At 40.9% G+C, this 18,488-nt stretch overlaps 1 protein-coding gene across 2 annotated transcripts; it reads right to left on the reverse strand.

Annotated features, from left to right (window-relative positions):
- Positions 1–1,002: 1,002 nt before the first annotated feature.
- On the reverse strand, positions 1,003–18,236 carry LOC127002096 (CLIP domain-containing serine protease B4-like). 2 transcript variants are annotated; one of them, XM_050867598.1, is made up of 12 exons: positions 18,200–18,218; positions 17,772–17,827; positions 12,736–12,865; positions 11,005–11,124; positions 9,027–9,203; positions 8,173–8,279; positions 6,313–6,349; positions 5,596–5,695; positions 4,463–4,570; positions 4,196–4,350; positions 2,318–2,490; positions 1,003–1,777 (listed from the first exon to the last, which is right to left on the reverse strand). In XM_050867598.1, the coding sequence occupies exons 3-12, from the start codon at positions 12,836–12,838 to the stop codon at positions 1,598–1,600; spliced, it is 1,260 nt and encodes a 419-aa protein (XP_050723555.1). In that variant the 5' UTR covers positions 12,839–12,865; positions 17,772–17,827; positions 18,200–18,218; the 3' UTR covers positions 1,003–1,597. The 2 variants fall into 2 exon arrangements, with proteins under 2 accessions (XP_050723555.1, XP_050723556.1); XM_050867599.1 differs by lacking the exon at positions 17,772–17,827 and having other exon boundaries at positions 18,200–18,236.
- Positions 18,237–18,488: the final 252 nt, after the last annotated feature.

An 18,488-nucleotide genomic window follows, 5' to 3' on the forward strand; every position in this document is an offset into this window, starting at 1 on the left:
AAATCATACAGACGGTCAACTATGGGTGAGGAGAGATTGAACGGGCTTGCAAAATTATACATTCACCGTGAACTGACCAAATGATTGAAAATTTTGTTACGGCTGTCAATGAAATATTTTCAAAAAATAAAATAAAAAAAGGAAACTTTCTCCTGTAATTTGTACATCACAAAACACACACACACACACACATATATATATATATATATATATATATATATATATATATATATATATATATATATATATATATATATATATATATATATATATATATATATATATATATATATATATATATATATATATATATATGTGCCCCTTATGCTACAGTGAATTGAGTTAGTTTTAATGTAGCAATGAGTTCCTCCTAAAAAAAGTAGCTGAATGTTACCTAATACATTACTGTGGCTCAACACTTGACAACGAATTTTTCATTGCTAATACAAATTACATCAAGTGTAAGTAAACTCAAGAGCAAATATTTTCTCATGTCTGCCTAATAAAGTAATACTCGTAGGTAAAGTGGGGAGCTTGCGATATTGCTGCGCGTTGCATCGGTGCTCATTTCCGCCTCCTTGACCGTTTGAGCCTGTGGTGGACTCGTATCCACTAGCCAGGGACACTTGGCCCTATGCCGTCAGGAAGGATTTCCACAATTTACCTTCCCCAAGTTTCCCCAGGTACCGGTTTATCGACCAACCAGAAAGGAAGGATGAACACGAGCAATCTAATCAGACTCGAACCGGTGCCCCGAGGAGTGGTAGGCGATCACAGAAACCACTCAGCTACGGGGGCGCAGGGGCTGGAGTGTAAAGAGAGAAAGCCCATTCTAACTCTCACTCTGCCCGGGAATAGAACACAAACTCTCTATTCAACCGAGAAATTTCAGTTGCGAGTCGAGGCCTAGTGCCCCCCCCCGCTAAAAAATATTTTCTAGATCCGCCACTGAGTGCAAGGGTTCAAATACTGTTGAGCAAGGTTAATAAAGAAAGAAGAACAATGGGAGGAATTTAAACATTGTTATTGTTGCTGTATTGTTGGATTTTGTCAATTCGCGATGGTGATACAGAGGTCTCTCACACACACACACACACACACACACACACACACACACGAACAAACAAGCGATATAGGTCAGGAGAATAATAGTAATTAAGAAGAAGAAGAAGAAGAAGAAGAAGAAAAGAAAGAAGAAGAAGAAGAAGAAGAAGAAGAAAAGAAAGAAGAAGAAGAAGAAGAAGAAGAAGAAGAAGAAGAAGAAGAAGAAGAAGAAGAAGAAGAAGAAGAAGAAGAAGAAGAAGAAGAAGAAGAAGAAGAAGAAGAAGAAGAAGAAGAAGATAAAGAAGAGGAAGAGGAAGAAAAAAAAGAAAAGTAAAAAGAAGAACAAGAACAAGAAAAATAAGAAGAAAAAGACGAATAATAACAATAAGAAGAAAAGACGGATAAGAAAAGGAATAAGAACAAGAAGAACGAAAACGAGAACAATTACATCAAGGACTAAAACAAAACAAAAAAGTGACGAAAAACTAAAAAAAATAGCCATCCAACCGACACCGCAACAAGCTTCTTCGGCCCATGGTCAGTCGTCCAGCTATTACAGCAGCGCCGGACTGTGCACAACGCTGTTAATGAACCCCACATGGTCCGCTACGTTGACATAGAGGCCGGGCAAGGTGGAGACTCCATTCCCCCTGCAGGAGACGCCAGTGCTAACGATGCCCACCAGATAGCGTTTGCCGTTCCTCAGTTCGTAGAGCGGGCCGCCGGAGTCACCCTTGAAATGGCGAAGAGAAGAAAACGGGAGTGTTAGTGACTGGAAAGAAAGTGGGTTAGGTGCCTCCTTCACTATAAACAATAACAATAGCAACAACATCAACAATAGCAACAACAACAACGTGTTAACTGCATGCCTCCACCCCTCCCGCGCCCAGCTGCACATGACCTGCATTCATATCCTTTATGGAAGAGTCAACCAGCATTTTCATTCTTTCATCCCTTCCGCTGGTAGATAAAGTCTCAGCCTCTTCCTTACTCATCATTTCATCCTGCCTACGACTTCAGCTCTTTCAGGAGGGGACTATCACGACACCTCTCCATCCGGAATTTCTCTCTCTTGGCCGCTCATTTCTATTTGCTATTTGATGAGCGAGCTTATTTTTTGTTTGTTTTTGCCCTTGAGCTGTTTCTTCTACTGTAAAACAAACAAACAAAGAAACAAACAAACAAACCTTCTTCCTTGTTGTCTACCTGCAACAATAAACTATCAATCAATCAAATCACGAACAGGAAAAAAAACAGTGTCGCCAAGCCCCACCTGACAGGACCCCCTCTGCGGGTAGGAGGCGCACAGGATGCTCTTCCCCTGCAGCAGCTCGGGGTACCTCTGCATCAGCTGCGGCAAGGCTTGCTCGTCGCGGTACCGCTGCTCACACTGAGAATTCTCCAGCACCTCCAAGGCTGCCTCCTGGAGCCTCGAGGGCCGGAACGCTGAGGGGAAGGTGGAACGTAAGAGTCATGGTTATCGACAGAATGATGTATTGATAGATTAACCCTATAAGCTCCGACGTTTTCAAATTTCGCGCTCGTAACACCTCGCATCGTACTCATTTATCTGAACAACGGTAACGCTCATGAACACTAAGTACTGGTACCGAATCAATAGTGTAAAACAATAGTGAATAATGAGTGAAAAGAAGTTAGTGGAAAGTAAAAAAAGGTGTAACGTTTTGATCGAAGTGCCTGAGGGGAGACCAGGTTTGGCCACCCTCGAATCGCATAGGGTTAAACGACTGATTGATATAATGACTCTCACTCTCTCTAAGTCAAACTCTCTTCAAAGTCTGCCTCCTGGAGCTGCGAGGAAAGTTAGGTTAGGTTAAGCTCGTATCCTTAAGACGTTTTCGGCTCCCACAACAAGTATTTCCTTGTCAAACTATCATGGGCTCATAAAACTACTGCTATGGAAATGCTAACACAACCTCAACTAATGCCTTGTCCAAACGTTGGTGTCTAACCATTTCTCTCCCTCCCTTCACTTTCTAATCTTCCTCCTTCGCTTCTGTTAATTTCCTATACTTCCCATTTTCATCTCACACCTTTTTCCCTACCTTCCCTCGCTTCCACCTTCCTTCCGCGTCTTAAGGGGCTATTACACTGGGCAAATTTTCCGTGGATCTTCAGTCAAACCACGATTTCCGCTGGCGTGGTTCTCATATTTCCGGGGTTTTCTGACGTGTCCACGATCTTCCAAAGCTATACAGTAGATTTCACCGAAGGACGACGGTATTACTCATCATCATCATCATCAGCAGCAGCACTAACAAGAAACAAATGAGAAACACGCCAGCGGAAATCGTGGTTTGACTGATGATCCACGGAAAATTTGCCCAGTGTAATAGCCCCTTTAATTATCACCTGACGGAGGAAGCACGCGGATAAACCTCGTACACAACCCGTCCAGTGATGAAGAGCAAAACTTATTATTCGCTGTTTTCATGCGAACGACGCGGGAAAAAAAACACGCCATTACTTAAATTGCGTAAATCAAAGTAACATACGAGGAAGGCAGAGGAAATTGTGGTGAGGTGGGATGTTGAGGCAGGAACGTGATAGCAAAAATGAATGAAGGAAGATGGAGGATTAATAAAGGCCCCGAGAGGTTTGACAATAGGGACCGTATGACCGACTGACTAAACCATGGAGGAAGAATTGGTGGAGTCGACACGGCCCGCTAATCCCATTCATTGAAGTGAACCCGACGAACTGCCAAATTTACGACCAAAAGATGGGGGTGGGCGAGCCTGGCCGAGCCCATTAAGAGGGAGCCTGACCTGAAAACACCTGACACCTGGCCGCAAAAATGACAGCTCGGGCGGATTCACGGGCTGAAGTCGACTCCACCAATTCTACCTCCATGGACTAAACAGAACCAAATTGTCAAGTCCGTTTTGGCGTTGGCTCCCGCGGGTCCTCTCCTCCCCTCTGCTCTGCCACACAACCCCAACACCTATTTTTTCCTGTCATATGTTACCTATAGCTTACATATGCGAGGAAGAGATAGGTGTTGGGACTGTGTGGCAGAGAAGAGGGGAGGAAAGGACCCGCGGGAGCCAACGCCAGACCGGCCTCGATATATTTGGAAGACTATAAACTTAACCGCATATCTGTTAGGGAGTGTGACTGTTGGACTTACTAGCGTTGGCGAGGCCGAACCCAGCGCCGGTTACCACAGTGCCCGGGGCCGGAGCGTTCTCGGAGATGCAATACGGATACACTAAGTCGTTGAATTCAATCTGTTCAACCGTCTGTATGAGCGCCACGTCGTTGTACCGCTCCAGCGAAGACGGACTGAAACAAACAGAAATAGAGAATAGAAAGATAAGTACATTGATAGTAATAGAGGGAGAAAGAGATAGAGATAGAAAAGAGGGGAGACGGAAACAAACAGACTCATACTCACTCGAAGTCTGGATGAACGTATATTTGCTGGACCGTGTAATCAACGGGTCTCGAGTTCTCTTCCCCTTGGACGGCAAAATCGAGCTCGCCAAGACGGACATTCGTGAGTCTGTAAAGGGAGATAATAACATGAAAACGAAGGCAAGAAAGAAAGATATGGAGAAAAGGAAGATAGAAGACATATTGAAGGTAAATGAGAGAAAAAAAACGTGGAACAAGGAAGGGAGGGAAGAGTTAAAGTAAAGACAATATGAAAAGTTGAAAATGAAGGCAAGAAAGAAAGATATGGAGATAAAAAAAAGGGAGAGAAAAGACGAATTAAAGGTAAGAAAGGGAGATAAAAAAAACATATAACAAGGAAGGGAAGAAAGAGTTAAAGTAAAAACAATATAAAGTTGAAAATGAAGGTCAGAAAGAAAGATATGGAGATAAGAAAGGGAGAGAGAAGACAAATTAAGGGGAAGAAAGGAAGAGAAAAACAAAACATGATCAAGCAAGGAAGAGAAGAAAGAGTTAAAGTAAAGACAATATAAAGTTGAAAATGAAGGTCAGAAAGAAAGATATGGAGATAAGAAAAGGGAGAAAGAAGACAAATTGGAGATAAGAAAGGGAGATAAAAAAAACATGGAACAAGGAAGGGAAGAAAGAGTTAAAGTAAAAACAATATAAAGTTGAAAATGAAGGTCAGAAAGAAAGATATGGAGATAAGAAAGGGAGAGAGAAGACAAATTAAGGGGAAGAAAGGAAGAGAAAAACAAAACATGATCAAGCAAGGAAGAGAAGAAAGAGTTAAAGTAAAGACAATATAAAGTTGAAAACGAAGGCAAGAAAGAAAGATATGGAGATAAGAAAAGGGAGAGAGAAGACAAATTGGAGATAAGAAAGGGAGATAAAAAAACATGGAACAAGGAAGGGAAGAAAGAGTTAAAGTAAAAACAATATAAAGTTGAAAATGAAGGTCAGAAAGAAAGATATGGAGATAAGACAGGGAGAGAGAAGACAAATTGGAGTGTCAAACAACCACCAGGGTCATAAAACTACCCCTGGAAATGCTCAAAACTCCTATGAAAGTCTTGTCAAATATGTGTGCTTGGGCGGAGAGGTTTTTAAGAACATGAACCTCTAAGGACTCACCGACGGTTAGGATCAAAGACGCAGTGAGCGGCCGTGAGCAGGAAGCGCTTCGTGATGGGCGTGGCGCCGCAGAAGGTGTCCTCCACGCTCGTCGGTGCACCTGCAGAAGAATACCCAATGACTAACATTCTTATCCTTCCCTCCTGCAGCCTACCATTAGCTCGAAACCGCCGTCTAGTCTTCTGTCCCACATTCTAGTGCATGAGTTCTGTCTAGCGTGTGCTTCAGGTTCATATTCTCCAATAAACCGTAATATGAACGTAGTGGTGTATTAGGCGCCATCTCAGACAAATGACATCAACATCAACAGAAAGAAGTAGCCAAGCTTGTACACCCCCGCCAAGAAGTCATGTCATAGGTTTCTTGAGCCCCTATTCTCAAGCATTTCCTCGGGGCTCACACATCAACATTCGGTAAGACTAACTTTTACATTCTTCTCCTTACAGTGGTCTATCAGTAGTCCACAGCTATCGTCTCGTCTTTTGTCCCACATGCTAATGCACGAGTTCTGTCTAGCGTGGTGCGTCTTGTGTTCTTTCTGATGCAAGAGTTGTGATTTGGATTTCAATGTTAGATTATGTGACACGCAAGTCTTCGCCCAGTCCTTTCCTGGTACTACACGATTTGGTAAGATGACTTTGCGAGTGTGGTGCGTCTCACGTCCCACTTTCTGATGCAAGAGGTGTGTGTTATTTGAGTGGCTTTTTATTTTCTTACCTGCCATTCCTAAAGTAATTATTTCGCCGGGAGGCCTCTGAGAAAAGAAAGAAAACATGGATCAGCGCCAACTTATGCGTATTGAGTATTACTATTATTACTACAACTATTATATAATTTGAGTATTACTATTATTACTACAACTATTATATCATTTGAGTATTACTATTATTACTACAACTATTATATCATTTGAGTATTACTATTATTACTACAACTATTATATAATTTGAGTATTACTATTATTACTACAACTATTATATCATTTGAGTATTACTATTATTACTACAACTATTACATCATTTGAGTATTACTATTATTACTACAACTATTATATCATTTGAGTATTACTATTATTGCTACAACTATTATATCATTTGAGTATTACTATTATTACTACAACTATTATATCATTTGAGTATTACTATTATTACTACTACTATTATCATCATGTATACAACTTTACTATGAGCGTTGGTGTTGTAATCTCTCCCAGCGCCATAGAATCACACCAAAGAAAAAAAAAAACACGAGAAGATCAAATTCATGCTGATAGAAGAACATTTTTTGGTACTTTACGTATGATCAGGATTTTGAAGAAGAATCTGGAGCACCCCCCCCCCTCACCTCCCCCCCCCACACACACGCAACAAAAGAAAAGAAGGAAAACAAAAGAAGAATCAGCAACAACTTGGAACTCTTAGCGGGCTGTGATGAAGGCGTCCAAACTCTCTTCTATTCTGTCGCCTGTTTTGCTACGCGTCGCATTAGTCTTGACCGACCATAATGCGGCTGACTCTTCTTTGTTTGTTTGTTTGTCCCGTTTCTCAAGGCATGGTCGTCGGGGAAGATAATCTGGGCTGTATTTTAAGACACCATCGCTTCTCACATTAACTATTTCTAAAGGTCAAAGAGGGGATCAATCGGGTTTTAATGAGTGTTTTTTAAGGTTCATGGCACAGAAGAAGGGTCAAACTACCACCAGGGTCATAAAACTACCCCTGGAAAGGCCTACAGCTCCTACGAAAGCCATGTCAAATCGGGGGGATCAATCGGGTTTTAATGAGTGTTTTTAAGGTTCATGGCACAGAAGAAGGGTCAAACTACCACCAGGGTCATAAAACTACCCCTGGAAAGGCCTACAGCTCCTACGAAAGCCATGTCGAATATGTGAACTTGGGCGACGAAATGTTTTAAAATACGACCCAGATCTGCCTCTTCTTCCGGCCGCCTCTGATGCTCTTCGGCAATAGTTAAGGGTCAGCAGATACCAGAAAATACAATATCGCCACCCTCAAAATAGTTGCCTAAGTCATTTTTTCAGTGATTTCCAGGTTTTTGTCTACATCAAGTTATTTCAACATGTGACGCCCATTTTTTGTATAGTTAAGCCTTCGTCATTCAGGGTTTGAGTGTGCTAGAATTGGCCTTTTCATTCTTGCCTAAATCTTAAGCAAAATTAAATAATGACACTTCTTTTCTGATTTTCCAGGTTTTGGTCTACATCAATTTCTTTCAACACGTGACGCTTATTTTTGTAGAGTTGCCTTCGTTACGTCATTCAGGGTTTGAGTGTGCTAGAACTGGCCTTTTCATTCTTGCCTAAATCTTAAGCAAAATGAAATAATGACACTTCTTTTCTGATTTCCTGAGAAGTAGAAAATAATGACTTAGGCGTTTTGTTTACGCAAGTGACGATATACTGAGTACGACCCTAAGTTTTTTTTTTTTACAACAAAGGAGGCAGCTCAAGGGCACAAAAAAAGGAAACAATAATAAAAAAATAAAGCCCGCTACTCGCTGCTCCTAAATAATCTTGGATATGGTTCCGGTCCCACCTCTCATTAACCTGTCGCTCACCTGGGCAGCCTGTGGCCGTGCTCTGACCGACGTGAGAGCTGCGAACTCGTCGGGGAAGATAATCTGCCTCTTCTTCCGCCCGGCTGCTTGGATCGGGAGGCCACACTCTGTAGAAGGCGCCGAAGGGGAAAAGTTGGAATGTTATTATTACTTTATCTATTTACTTATTTATTTATCTATCTATCATTAGTATTATTGAGATCCGTGGAAGAGATAAATGAGAAGATAGAAAAGGAAAAAAGTGGGGTCGTACTATAAAACATTTCGTCATCCAAAAACACATATTAGACAAGGCTTTCGTAGGAGTTGTGGGCATTTCCAGGAGTACTTTTATGACCCCGGTGGTAGTGTGACCCTTCCTTTCTCTGTACCATGAACCTGAAGAAACACACATTAGAACCCGACTGACCCCCCAAGAACACATATTTGACAAGGCTTTCGTAGGAGTTGTGGGCATTTCCAGGAGTACTTTTATGACCCCGGTGGTAGTGTGACCCTTCCTTCCTCTGTACCGTGAACCTGAAGAAACACTCATTAGAACCCGACTGACCCCCCAAGAACACATATTTGACAAGGCTTTCGTAGGAGTTGTGGGCATTTCCAGGAGTACTTTTATGACCCTGGTGGTAGTGTGACCCTTCCTCTGTACCGTGAACCTAAAGAACCACTCATTAGAACCCGACTGACCCCCATGATTCACTTATTACATCAATCCGCCTCTCCAAGTCATTATTGAGATTCATGAATGACTATTATTTAAACGTCACCACACACTATTAATATGGCGTTTAAAGCCTTAGATTATGTTTCAAGACCACCATCAACCCCCCACCACCACCACCACCACCACTCACGAAAGTCCGGCTTGATGATGGTTTTGATGTCGGTGAGGGCTACGGTGTTGATCGTCCCAATCCTGCAGGCGTCGCAGGAGTGGGGGCACTGCTGTAGCATGAAGGACTTCTGGGTCTCACACAACCCCTGCTGGGCGTTCCCGCTGCACCTCCTGCTGCGATCGTAACAGTTAGGGTCTGGGAAAGGGGAAGAAACATAGGCGGGGTAAGGGAGGAGGAGGAGGAGGATGAGGAAGAAGAAGAAAAAGCAGGGATCTGGGAGGAGGGAAGGGCAAGGGGTGAAGAAGGAGAAGATGACGAAGGTTAGGGAGAAGGAAGAATATGGACGGGGTATGGAGAGACAGAAGATGATGATGATGAAGAAGAAGGAGACAAAGAGGAAAATTAAGGAGAAAAAGAGGAAGAGATCTGGGAGGTGGAAAACACAGACAGGATGAGGGAAAACAGAAGACGATGAAGAAGAAGAAGAAGAAGAAGAAGAAGAAGAAGAAGAAGAAGATGATGATGAAGACGAAATAGAAAAAGAAGAAGAAGAAGAAATCGGTATTCTCAGATGCCTTATTTTGCATTGCTCTATTGATGATTTAGGAGGAAGAAGAAGAAATATTTGGTGCCGAATAGAAAACACAAGCCTTTTGGAGAACAGAGTCTGGTTATGTGGCTCCTCTGGCTCTTTAATTCAACTTGGGGGACGGAGTTATCAAGAAGTGTTGGGTTTTCACAGAGCTGAGTCGACGCACTACAAACTTAGTCGTAAAAAGCGATATAAAACAAATCAACAAAACCAACTAACCGTGCCTTGAAAAATGGATCAGAATGACAAATCAGCCACAGCAATGTTAGACAAATACAATGGTTAAAGGTATCTGGCAGGTGTGCTGGGCTGTAGAACTGGACACTATTTTATGTTTGCGGGACTCCCCAACGCTAAGGCCAAGGGCAATAGGCAGAGTCAAGATCTTGGGCAGAGTGACCCTTGGTAGTGACTGGCTGACTCACTCGGGGAAAAAACTGGACGGCTCGCTCGACACCAGACTTCTAAAGACTTTCAAGCTCAATGGCAGAGGTCAGGCTGGTCTTGCGGTCGATAAACCCTCCTGGGAATCCCACGGCCCTGCAGGATCTCCCAAATAGGACTCTTACGCAGAAATGATGAAAAAAAGACATACCGATGCTAGAAGATTTTTCACCCGGGTCTAAAATCGTAAGTTTCACAAGACTACGAAGAATTAAGATATGATGAAATATAAATGTGGTGTTCGTCTCCTCCTCCTCCTCCTCCTCCTCCTCCTTCTTCTTCTTCTTCTCCTTCTTCTTCTTCTTTTACTAGTCACTCGTTTCCAAGCCAAAGATGAGTTTAATTAAAGAAGAAAAAAAAAAAAGCGAATTTGTCAAGTCAATGAAAAGTCCTGGAAAAGTTAAACCTTGAGAATTACGAGTAAAGAGAGAGAGAGAACACGCAAAATATGGGATTGAAGAAGAGATAACATACAGTAACACACATACATACGTACATACTCTCTCTCTCTCTCTCTCTCTCTCTTCCTTTTTATTCATTCTTTCTCGTTCTTCCATTCTTTCTCACTTTCTCTTCTTTTTTTCTTTCTTCTTTATTTCTCATTCTTTCTTTCCTCCTTCTTTCTTTCATTTATTTTCTCGTTTCTTTTTGTTTGTTTCTTTTTTCCCTTTTCTTTCTTCATTCTTTCTCTTTCTTCCTCTCTTTCTTTCCTCCTTTTCCTTTCATTCACTCATGGTTCTCTCTCTCTCTCTCTCTCTCTCTCTCTCTCTCTCTCTCTCTCTCTTCTTTTCTTTCCTCCTCCTTTCATTCATTCATTCATTCATCTATTCTTTATGTTTGTTTCTTTTTTCCTTTTATTTCTTTATTCTTTCTCTTTATTTCCTCCTTTTCCTTTCATTCACTTATGGTTCTCTCTCTCTCTCTCTCTCTCTCTCTCTCTCTCTCTCTCACGATGCTCACCCACACAAGAATTGCAACTCTCCGGACAGTTCTGTAACATAAATTGGCGGGTACGCGGATTTTCGCAGTCGCCTCGTTCTGCGTATCCCCTGCAGTTGCGCGTATGGTCCTCACAACTCCCTGGAAGAAAGATTAAGAAGGGTTGATAGCACAGAGTTAAATACTAAATATAAGTCTTTAGTTGATATAGCAGGGTTACCAGATTATCGTGCTCAGCCACCATTGTATCTTACGGTTTTTGACTCACAGCTGTCGCAAACAAACGATTTTAATGATAACGTTAACCGGAATCTCGTTATCTGTGTGGGTATGAGAGTTTTGGGCCCTGGAGCTGATGAATGCGATGTTTTGAGTACGATAATATGCTAAGGCTGGGTTGAGAAGGGTTGATATAATAGCAGGGTTACCAGATTATCGTACTCAGCCACCATTGTATCTTCCGGTTTTTTACTCACAACTATCGCAAACAAACACCAATAAGTCACGCTTTTAACGATGATTTTAACTGGAATCTCGTTACTTGTGTGGGTATGAGAGTTTTGGGCCCTGGAGCTGATGAATGCGATGTTTTGAGTACGATAATATGCTAAGGCTGGGTTGAGAAGGGTTGATATAGCAGGGTTACCAGATTATCGTACTCAGCCACCATTGTATCTTACGGTTTTTGACTCACAACTATCGCAAACAAACACCAATGAGTAACACTTTTAACGACGATTTTAACTGGAATCTCGTTATCTGTGCGGGTATGAGAGTTTTGGGCCCTGAAAGTGATGAATGCGATGTTTTGAGTACGATAATATGCTAACGCTGGGTGATAGAAGCAACGTGCCAGATTGTCTTACTCAGCCTCTTATATTTACCGACTTCCGGCCCAAAAATTGTCTCGTGGACCCCAATGAGGAGATTCACTTATAATTATCGTTAAAATAGTTAATTCCTGATGTTTCTTGGCAATAGTTAGGCGTCAGAAACCGGTAAATACTATGCTCTGAGTACGAAAATCTGGCAACAGTGTGACCCTGAGTGAAGGCGCTCGGCCGTAGCTTCGAAATTAACCGCGGGATGTTCTGGGAAATACTCTGATTGTGATTCCCACTCAAAATTACGTGTCATGATTTCAAGAAGTGGATCAAGACAGCTCACCGCCCGAAATTGACCTCTCTTTTGGCTACTCTTTACTTTTGTCTGTTATGGGAGCAGCGAGTAGCGGGCTTTTTTTTTTTTTTTCACTTTTTGTTGCCCTTGAACCGTCTCCTTTGATGTAAAAAAAAATTGACCTCTCTTTTGGCTATTCTTTACTTTTGTCTATTATGGGAGCAGCGAGTAGCGGGCTTTTTTTTTTTTTTTTTTGCACTTTTTGTTGCCCTTGAACCGTCTCCTTTGATGTAAAAAAAAAAAAAAATGGCATTAGCATAAACTTAAAGTCACCTCTCGCATCCTCTATAGCCCCGTTTGGTTCCCACGCTCCAAGAAGGGGAGGGGGTGGGGGGGGGGGGGGCGTCTTGGTGTCTTGCCGATCGTTTAGGACATTCGGTCAACCAGTTCCCAGCATGTCGCGCAAACCCTCACGACCCCACACTCCCCTCCCGACGTCCGCTCAGCATTCGGTAAGTCTCAAGACCTCTTTCAAGACCTGCCCGACCCGTTCACACCAACACCCAAGACCTCTAGAGTCGTGGGTTGTCGTGGTCCAGAGTCGGCACAGTGAGAACGGGCTTTGTAGCTTACCGAAGTGGGCGTGGACGGAAGCCAAGCAAGAGGACAAGAAGAGGAGGAGGATTAGTAGCCTGGATCCCTCTCGCCCACCGCCACCATCTCTCTTGTCCCTCATGGTTCCTGCTTCTTAGTGGATCTTCGTCTGTGTGAGAGAGAAATAGGGATTGAAATGGATGAATAGGATTTACATAGATAGTCAGAAGAGATAGAGAAGTAGAAGGAATGGAAAAGAAGAGGGAGGAGGAGGAGGAGAAAAGGAAGTAAATAAATTAGAAAAGAGATTAAAGTGAATGAAGAAAGTTTACATAGTTGGTACGATAATAAGGAACGTAAAAGTGGAAGGTGGAAGGAATTGAGGGGGAGAAGAAGGATGATAACGATAGAAATGAAAGGGAGGTAGAAAGGAAATGGTGAAAATAAATAGGAAAGATAGAATTACCGAAAGAGAGAAAAGGAAAGATCAGAAATAAAAAAATAACAGAGCGTAATAAATATGGAAGGAGGGAATGAGGATGAAGGGAAGAAAGGATAACAGCAACGAAAGAAGGAAGAAAAAAAACAGTGAAAATAAGCAAGAAAGACAGAATTACCGAAAGAGAGAAAAGGAAAGACCAGAAAAAAAAATAACAGAGCGTAATAAATATGGAAGGAGGGAATGAGGGGAAAGGATGAGAATAACAGCAACGAAGGAAGGAAGAAAGGAAACAGTAAAAATAAACAGCATAGACACAGATATTCAGACATGCAAGTAAAAGAAGGAATAAAAAGGAAGAGAAGGAGGAGACAAAGACGGATAAAGATTTACATTCGTCTGGGAAAGAAAAAAAAAGGAACGAAATTGATGAAGAAGATTAACATAGATATCCACAGAAGATAAAGGAGTGAAGGAATGAAAAGAAGAGGGAGGAGAAAAAGAAAGTAAATGAATGAAAAAAAACAATAGACTAATATATATTTTTGAGAAGGATAAAGAAAGCTGTTAAGAGAAAAAAAAATATGGAGGACACGAAAACCAAGCGATGGAAATGGAATGCAAGGATGAAAGGTGGACATAAGAAAGAGGAAGAAGAAAAAAAAGATTAAATTAGGACACGAAGCAAAGAGGAAATGCCAAACAGGGAACATGGAACTGGAAGACGAGAATGTATGTGAAAAAAAAAGATGGAAAATAATAATAGAAATGAAAGAAAGAAAGGGAGAAATAAAGGATACAGAGGAAAGAGACTGGAAGATGAGAATGTATGTGGGAAAAAAAGATGGAAAATAATAATAGAAATGAAAGAAAGAGAGAAATAAAGGATACAGAGAAAATAAGAAAGAGACTGGAAGATGAGAATGTATGTGGGAAAAAAAGATGGAAAATAATAATAGAAATGAAAGAAAGAAAGGGAGAAATAAAGGATACAGAGGAAATAAGAAAGAGACTGGAAGATGAGAATGTATGTGGGAAAAAAAAGATGGAAAATAATAATAGAAATGAAAGAAAGAAAGGGAGAAATAAAGGATACAGACAAAACAAGAAAGAGGCTGGAAGATGAGAATGTATGTGGGAAAAAAAGATGGAAAATAATAATAGAAATGAAAGAAAGAAAGGGAGAAATAAAGGATACAGAGAAATAAGAAAGAGACTGGAAGATGAGAATGTATGTGGGAAAAAAAGATGGAAAATAATAATAGAAAAGAAAGAAAGAAAGGGAGAAATAAAGGATACAGACAAAATAAGAATAAGAATGGAAGAACCGACAGAGAGGAAAGGAAAACCCAGGAATGGAAAAAAAAATCAAATGAATGTTCTTGTAGAGAAAGGAAAGATAAAAAAGAAAGAAAAGGAAAGAAGAAGAAAGAAATGAAACTTTAAACACGAATGAAAAATCAAAATCCAGAACAACAACAACGAAATCGAAAGAAGAAAAACGATTGGAGACGAAAATAATGTGTGTGTGTCTGTGTATGTGTGTGTGTGTGTGTGTGTGTGTGTGTGTGTGTGTGGCAACAAGCAACTCGGGAGAGCCCAAAAGGATTTTCCAGGTTTAGAAATAAGTTTTTTTATTTAGGTTCCTGATTGCATTGCTCTCTCTCTCTCTCTCTCTCTCTCTCTCTCTCAAGATGCTAGGACATTGTTTTTTTTTTTTTTTTGTTTTTTTTTGCTTTATTGATGATTATTATTAAGAAGAAGAAGAAGAAAAAGAAGAAAAAGAAGAAGAAGAAGAAGAACAACAACAACAACAACAACAATTACCAGTTTCTTCCCACTATTTTTTTTATTTTTTTTATATACTCAAAGTCACTTAACTACTAAGGGTTTCAGGGGCCGTGTTCCATGTTTTTCGCAAATAAAACTTTAACAAAGCGTCGGACAAGGATGTTATTTTGGCAGTGGATGTTTGAGACCCCGACCTAATGGGCAAAAATATGAATTGGTGTCATATGTGGATAATGAAGCACTTATAAGAGTAAATTTAGGGTAAACTTGGCTAAAAGTTAAAGGCACTGTGAGCGAGGCTAGCCCCGCCAACGACAAAGGTGTTGTTGGGTAGTTGGGTGGGGATGATTGTGTGAGGAAGGAAAGGTTGGGTATGGGGGAGGTTGGTGAACCAACGAGGGATGAAACTAGAAACTACTGCTCGCTTACATACATGCAGGATGTACTACCAATAGTCACATTTTCCATGTAAAGGATAAGTAATTTCCTTCGAGTAAAACTGTTTCTCCCCAACTGACAGTCCATATAAGGAACATCCATATTTACAGTAGATTAAATATTGCTACGGTGAGTGTGTGTGTGTGTGTGTGTGTGTGTGTGTGTGTGTGTCAGTAAGACATAATTGCTGGTTGGATGGATGATTACTCATACGTCAGAGCTAAACGTCACATCGACGTCACGAGAAGATGAGCGGGGCGGGGCTAGCCTCGCTCACAGTGCCTTTAACTTTTAGCCAAGTTTACCCTAAATTTACTCTTATAAGTGCTTCATTATCCACATGTGACACCAAATCATATTTTTGCCCATTAGGTCGGGGTCTCAAACATCCACTGCCAAAATAACATCCTTGTCCGACGCTTTGTTAAAGTTTTATTTGCGAAAAACAGGGAACACGGCCCCTGAAACCTTTAGTAGCTGACTCTCTCTCTCTCTCTCTCTCTCTCTCTCTCTCTCTCTCTCTCTCTCTCTCTCTCTCTCTCTCTCTCTCTCTCTCTCTCTCTCTCTCTCTCTCTCTCTCGGCTCGCAGCAACAAGTGTAATACCAACAACAAAAATAACGATAACTGGTTTTTACTTACGAATTCCGGTTTCAAATAAAAATAATACACAAAAATAAACACATAATTCAGACACGCACAAATTAAAGTTCCAAATAAAAAGAAAAACACACACACATAAAACAAACGAGAAAAGGAAAATAATAATAATAAGGAGCGTAAAGATGATAACAACAATAATATATAATAATAATAATAATAATAATAATAATAATAATAATAATAATAATAATAATAATAATAATAATAACAAAAACAACAACAAACTTTTTTTTCTGTTTTTACTTTTTTTCATAAGGAAGGGAATTTTTCTGAAGTTTTCGAAGCAACAAAATACAAAAACAACGACAACAAAATTCACAAATAGGGAGAGAGAGAGAGAGAGATCTTCATCTGACACTGTCCCTGTTTCTTCCCCGCTCTACGCCCCCTTCTTTTCCTCCTGTACATTAACGATCTTCCACTCTCAACGCCTAACTCTTCCAATAGACTATTTGCCGACGATAGCTTGCTGTTTAGAGCAGTAAAGACTACTGACGACTGCAGACTGCTACAAAAAAACTTGGACGCCCTTGAGCGGTGGGAGCGCACCTGGCAGTTGCATTTCCGCCCTGACAAATGTAAATTATAAAGATTCACCAGAGCTCACAACCCCATCCATCACACTTACACTCTCCATAATTCATACTTTGAATCAGTTCATACACACAAATATCTTGGTGTTCACCTTTTAATTAACTTGAAATTCAACACTCACATACACCACATCATTGCCACAACCAACAGAACACTGGGGTTCCTAAGGAGAAATCTACATAACTGCACACCTAAATACTGCTCCAAGGTGTGGGATCCTTACACACACAGAAACATTGATAGGTTACAACAAATCAACACCAAGGCGGCGAGGTTCATTACAAGCAATTACACTCGAACGCCTGGAATCACAACACAGATCAAACAGATAAACATGGACCCTCTTCACATACACAGACAAGCACACAGACTTACACTTATATACAAAATCACAAACACTGACATTGACATTGATCCACACACATACTTACACAACGCGAACAGTCAACGTACTCGTAACACACATCCATAAATACCAAACATATCACACAAACACTGACGCATACAAGCACTCGTACTTTCCACGCACCATACGTGACTGGAACAGCCTCCCTCAACAGATTTTAGACTACAATACAACAGACTCATTTAGAAAACAAATACACACTCACTTGTCACCACAACACACCAACACTAGCAATTACACTTGATTCACTTCCTTCCCCCGCACACCCGGCTCCCCCGTCCCCCCAACAGCCAACACAAATATGCGTGTTATGCACCTATACAAGGATAGACGGATAGACAGACAGACAGACAGACAGCGTTAATACTAATAATGAAAAATTGGAGGAATGAAGAAAGAGAAAAATTGGAGGAATGAAGAGAGAGAAAGGTTAAGAAAATGAAGCTAAAAGGAAGAAATAAGGGAGAACAGATAAAAAAGAAGAGAGAAAGGAGTTAAAAGAAAGAAAGAAAGGAAGGAAGAGAACTAGAATAAATAAACGAAGAAACTAAAAAATAAGACGGGAAGAAAGAAGGATAGGAGAAAAAGAGAAGAGAAGAAGAAAGTTAAAGAAAAGAGAAGGAGAAGAACTAATAAGACAGAGATAAATGAAGAAGCAAAAGAAGAACAGGAAAAAAAAAGAGAGCTAAAGGAGGAGAGAGGAAAAACGTTGAAGAAAAGAAAACAGGAGGGAAATCTGGACCTGCCTTGTGTAGGTCATTCGGCCTCTTGCAGTCTCCCTGTGTTCTTATGTTCTTATGTTCTTAAAGAAAGGAGAAGAAGAACAAAAAATACAGAGATAAATGAAGAAACAAAAGAATAACAGGAAAAAAAGAGAGCTAGGGAACAAAGAGGAGAGAGGAAGAAAGTTAAAGAAAAAAGGAAAAAAGAAAGTTGAAGAAAAAAGAGGAAAGTAAAGAGGAACAGGAAAAAAAGAGAGCTAAAGTACAAAGAAGAGAGAGGAAGAAAGTTAAAGAAAACAGGAGAAAAAATAAGAAACTAAAGAGGAACAGGAAGATAGAGAGCTAAAGGACAAAGAGGCGAGAGGAAGAAACTTAAGGAAAAGAGGAAAAAGATACTTAACAGAAAAGAGGAAGAGGAGAACTAACAGACAGACAGACAGACGCGTTCTCACCCTCCTCACTCCACCACTCCTGACAACATACTAATCCCTGTTCCTCGCCACACCCTTTACCTGGAGCCCCCCCCCCCCCCCTGACGCCACCGCCCCCCACCCCTCCCCCAAAACAACTTGGTGAGAGAGAGAGAGAGAGAGAGAGAGAGAGAGAGAGAGAGAGAGAGAGAGAAGGAGGGAAGTTGGAGGGAATATTATCATCAGATCCAAGAAAAAAGTGTATCCCTTGACCATGAGTTGTCTTGTTTTTGTTTTTGTTTGTTTTTTCTTCTCTCTTTCCCTCTTTTCT

This window comes from Eriocheir sinensis, chromosome 22, assembly GCF_024679095.1.
Source record: "Eriocheir sinensis breed Jianghai 21 chromosome 22, ASM2467909v1, whole genome shotgun sequence".
NCBI lineage: Eukaryota > Metazoa > Arthropoda > Malacostraca > Decapoda > Varunidae > Eriocheir > Eriocheir sinensis.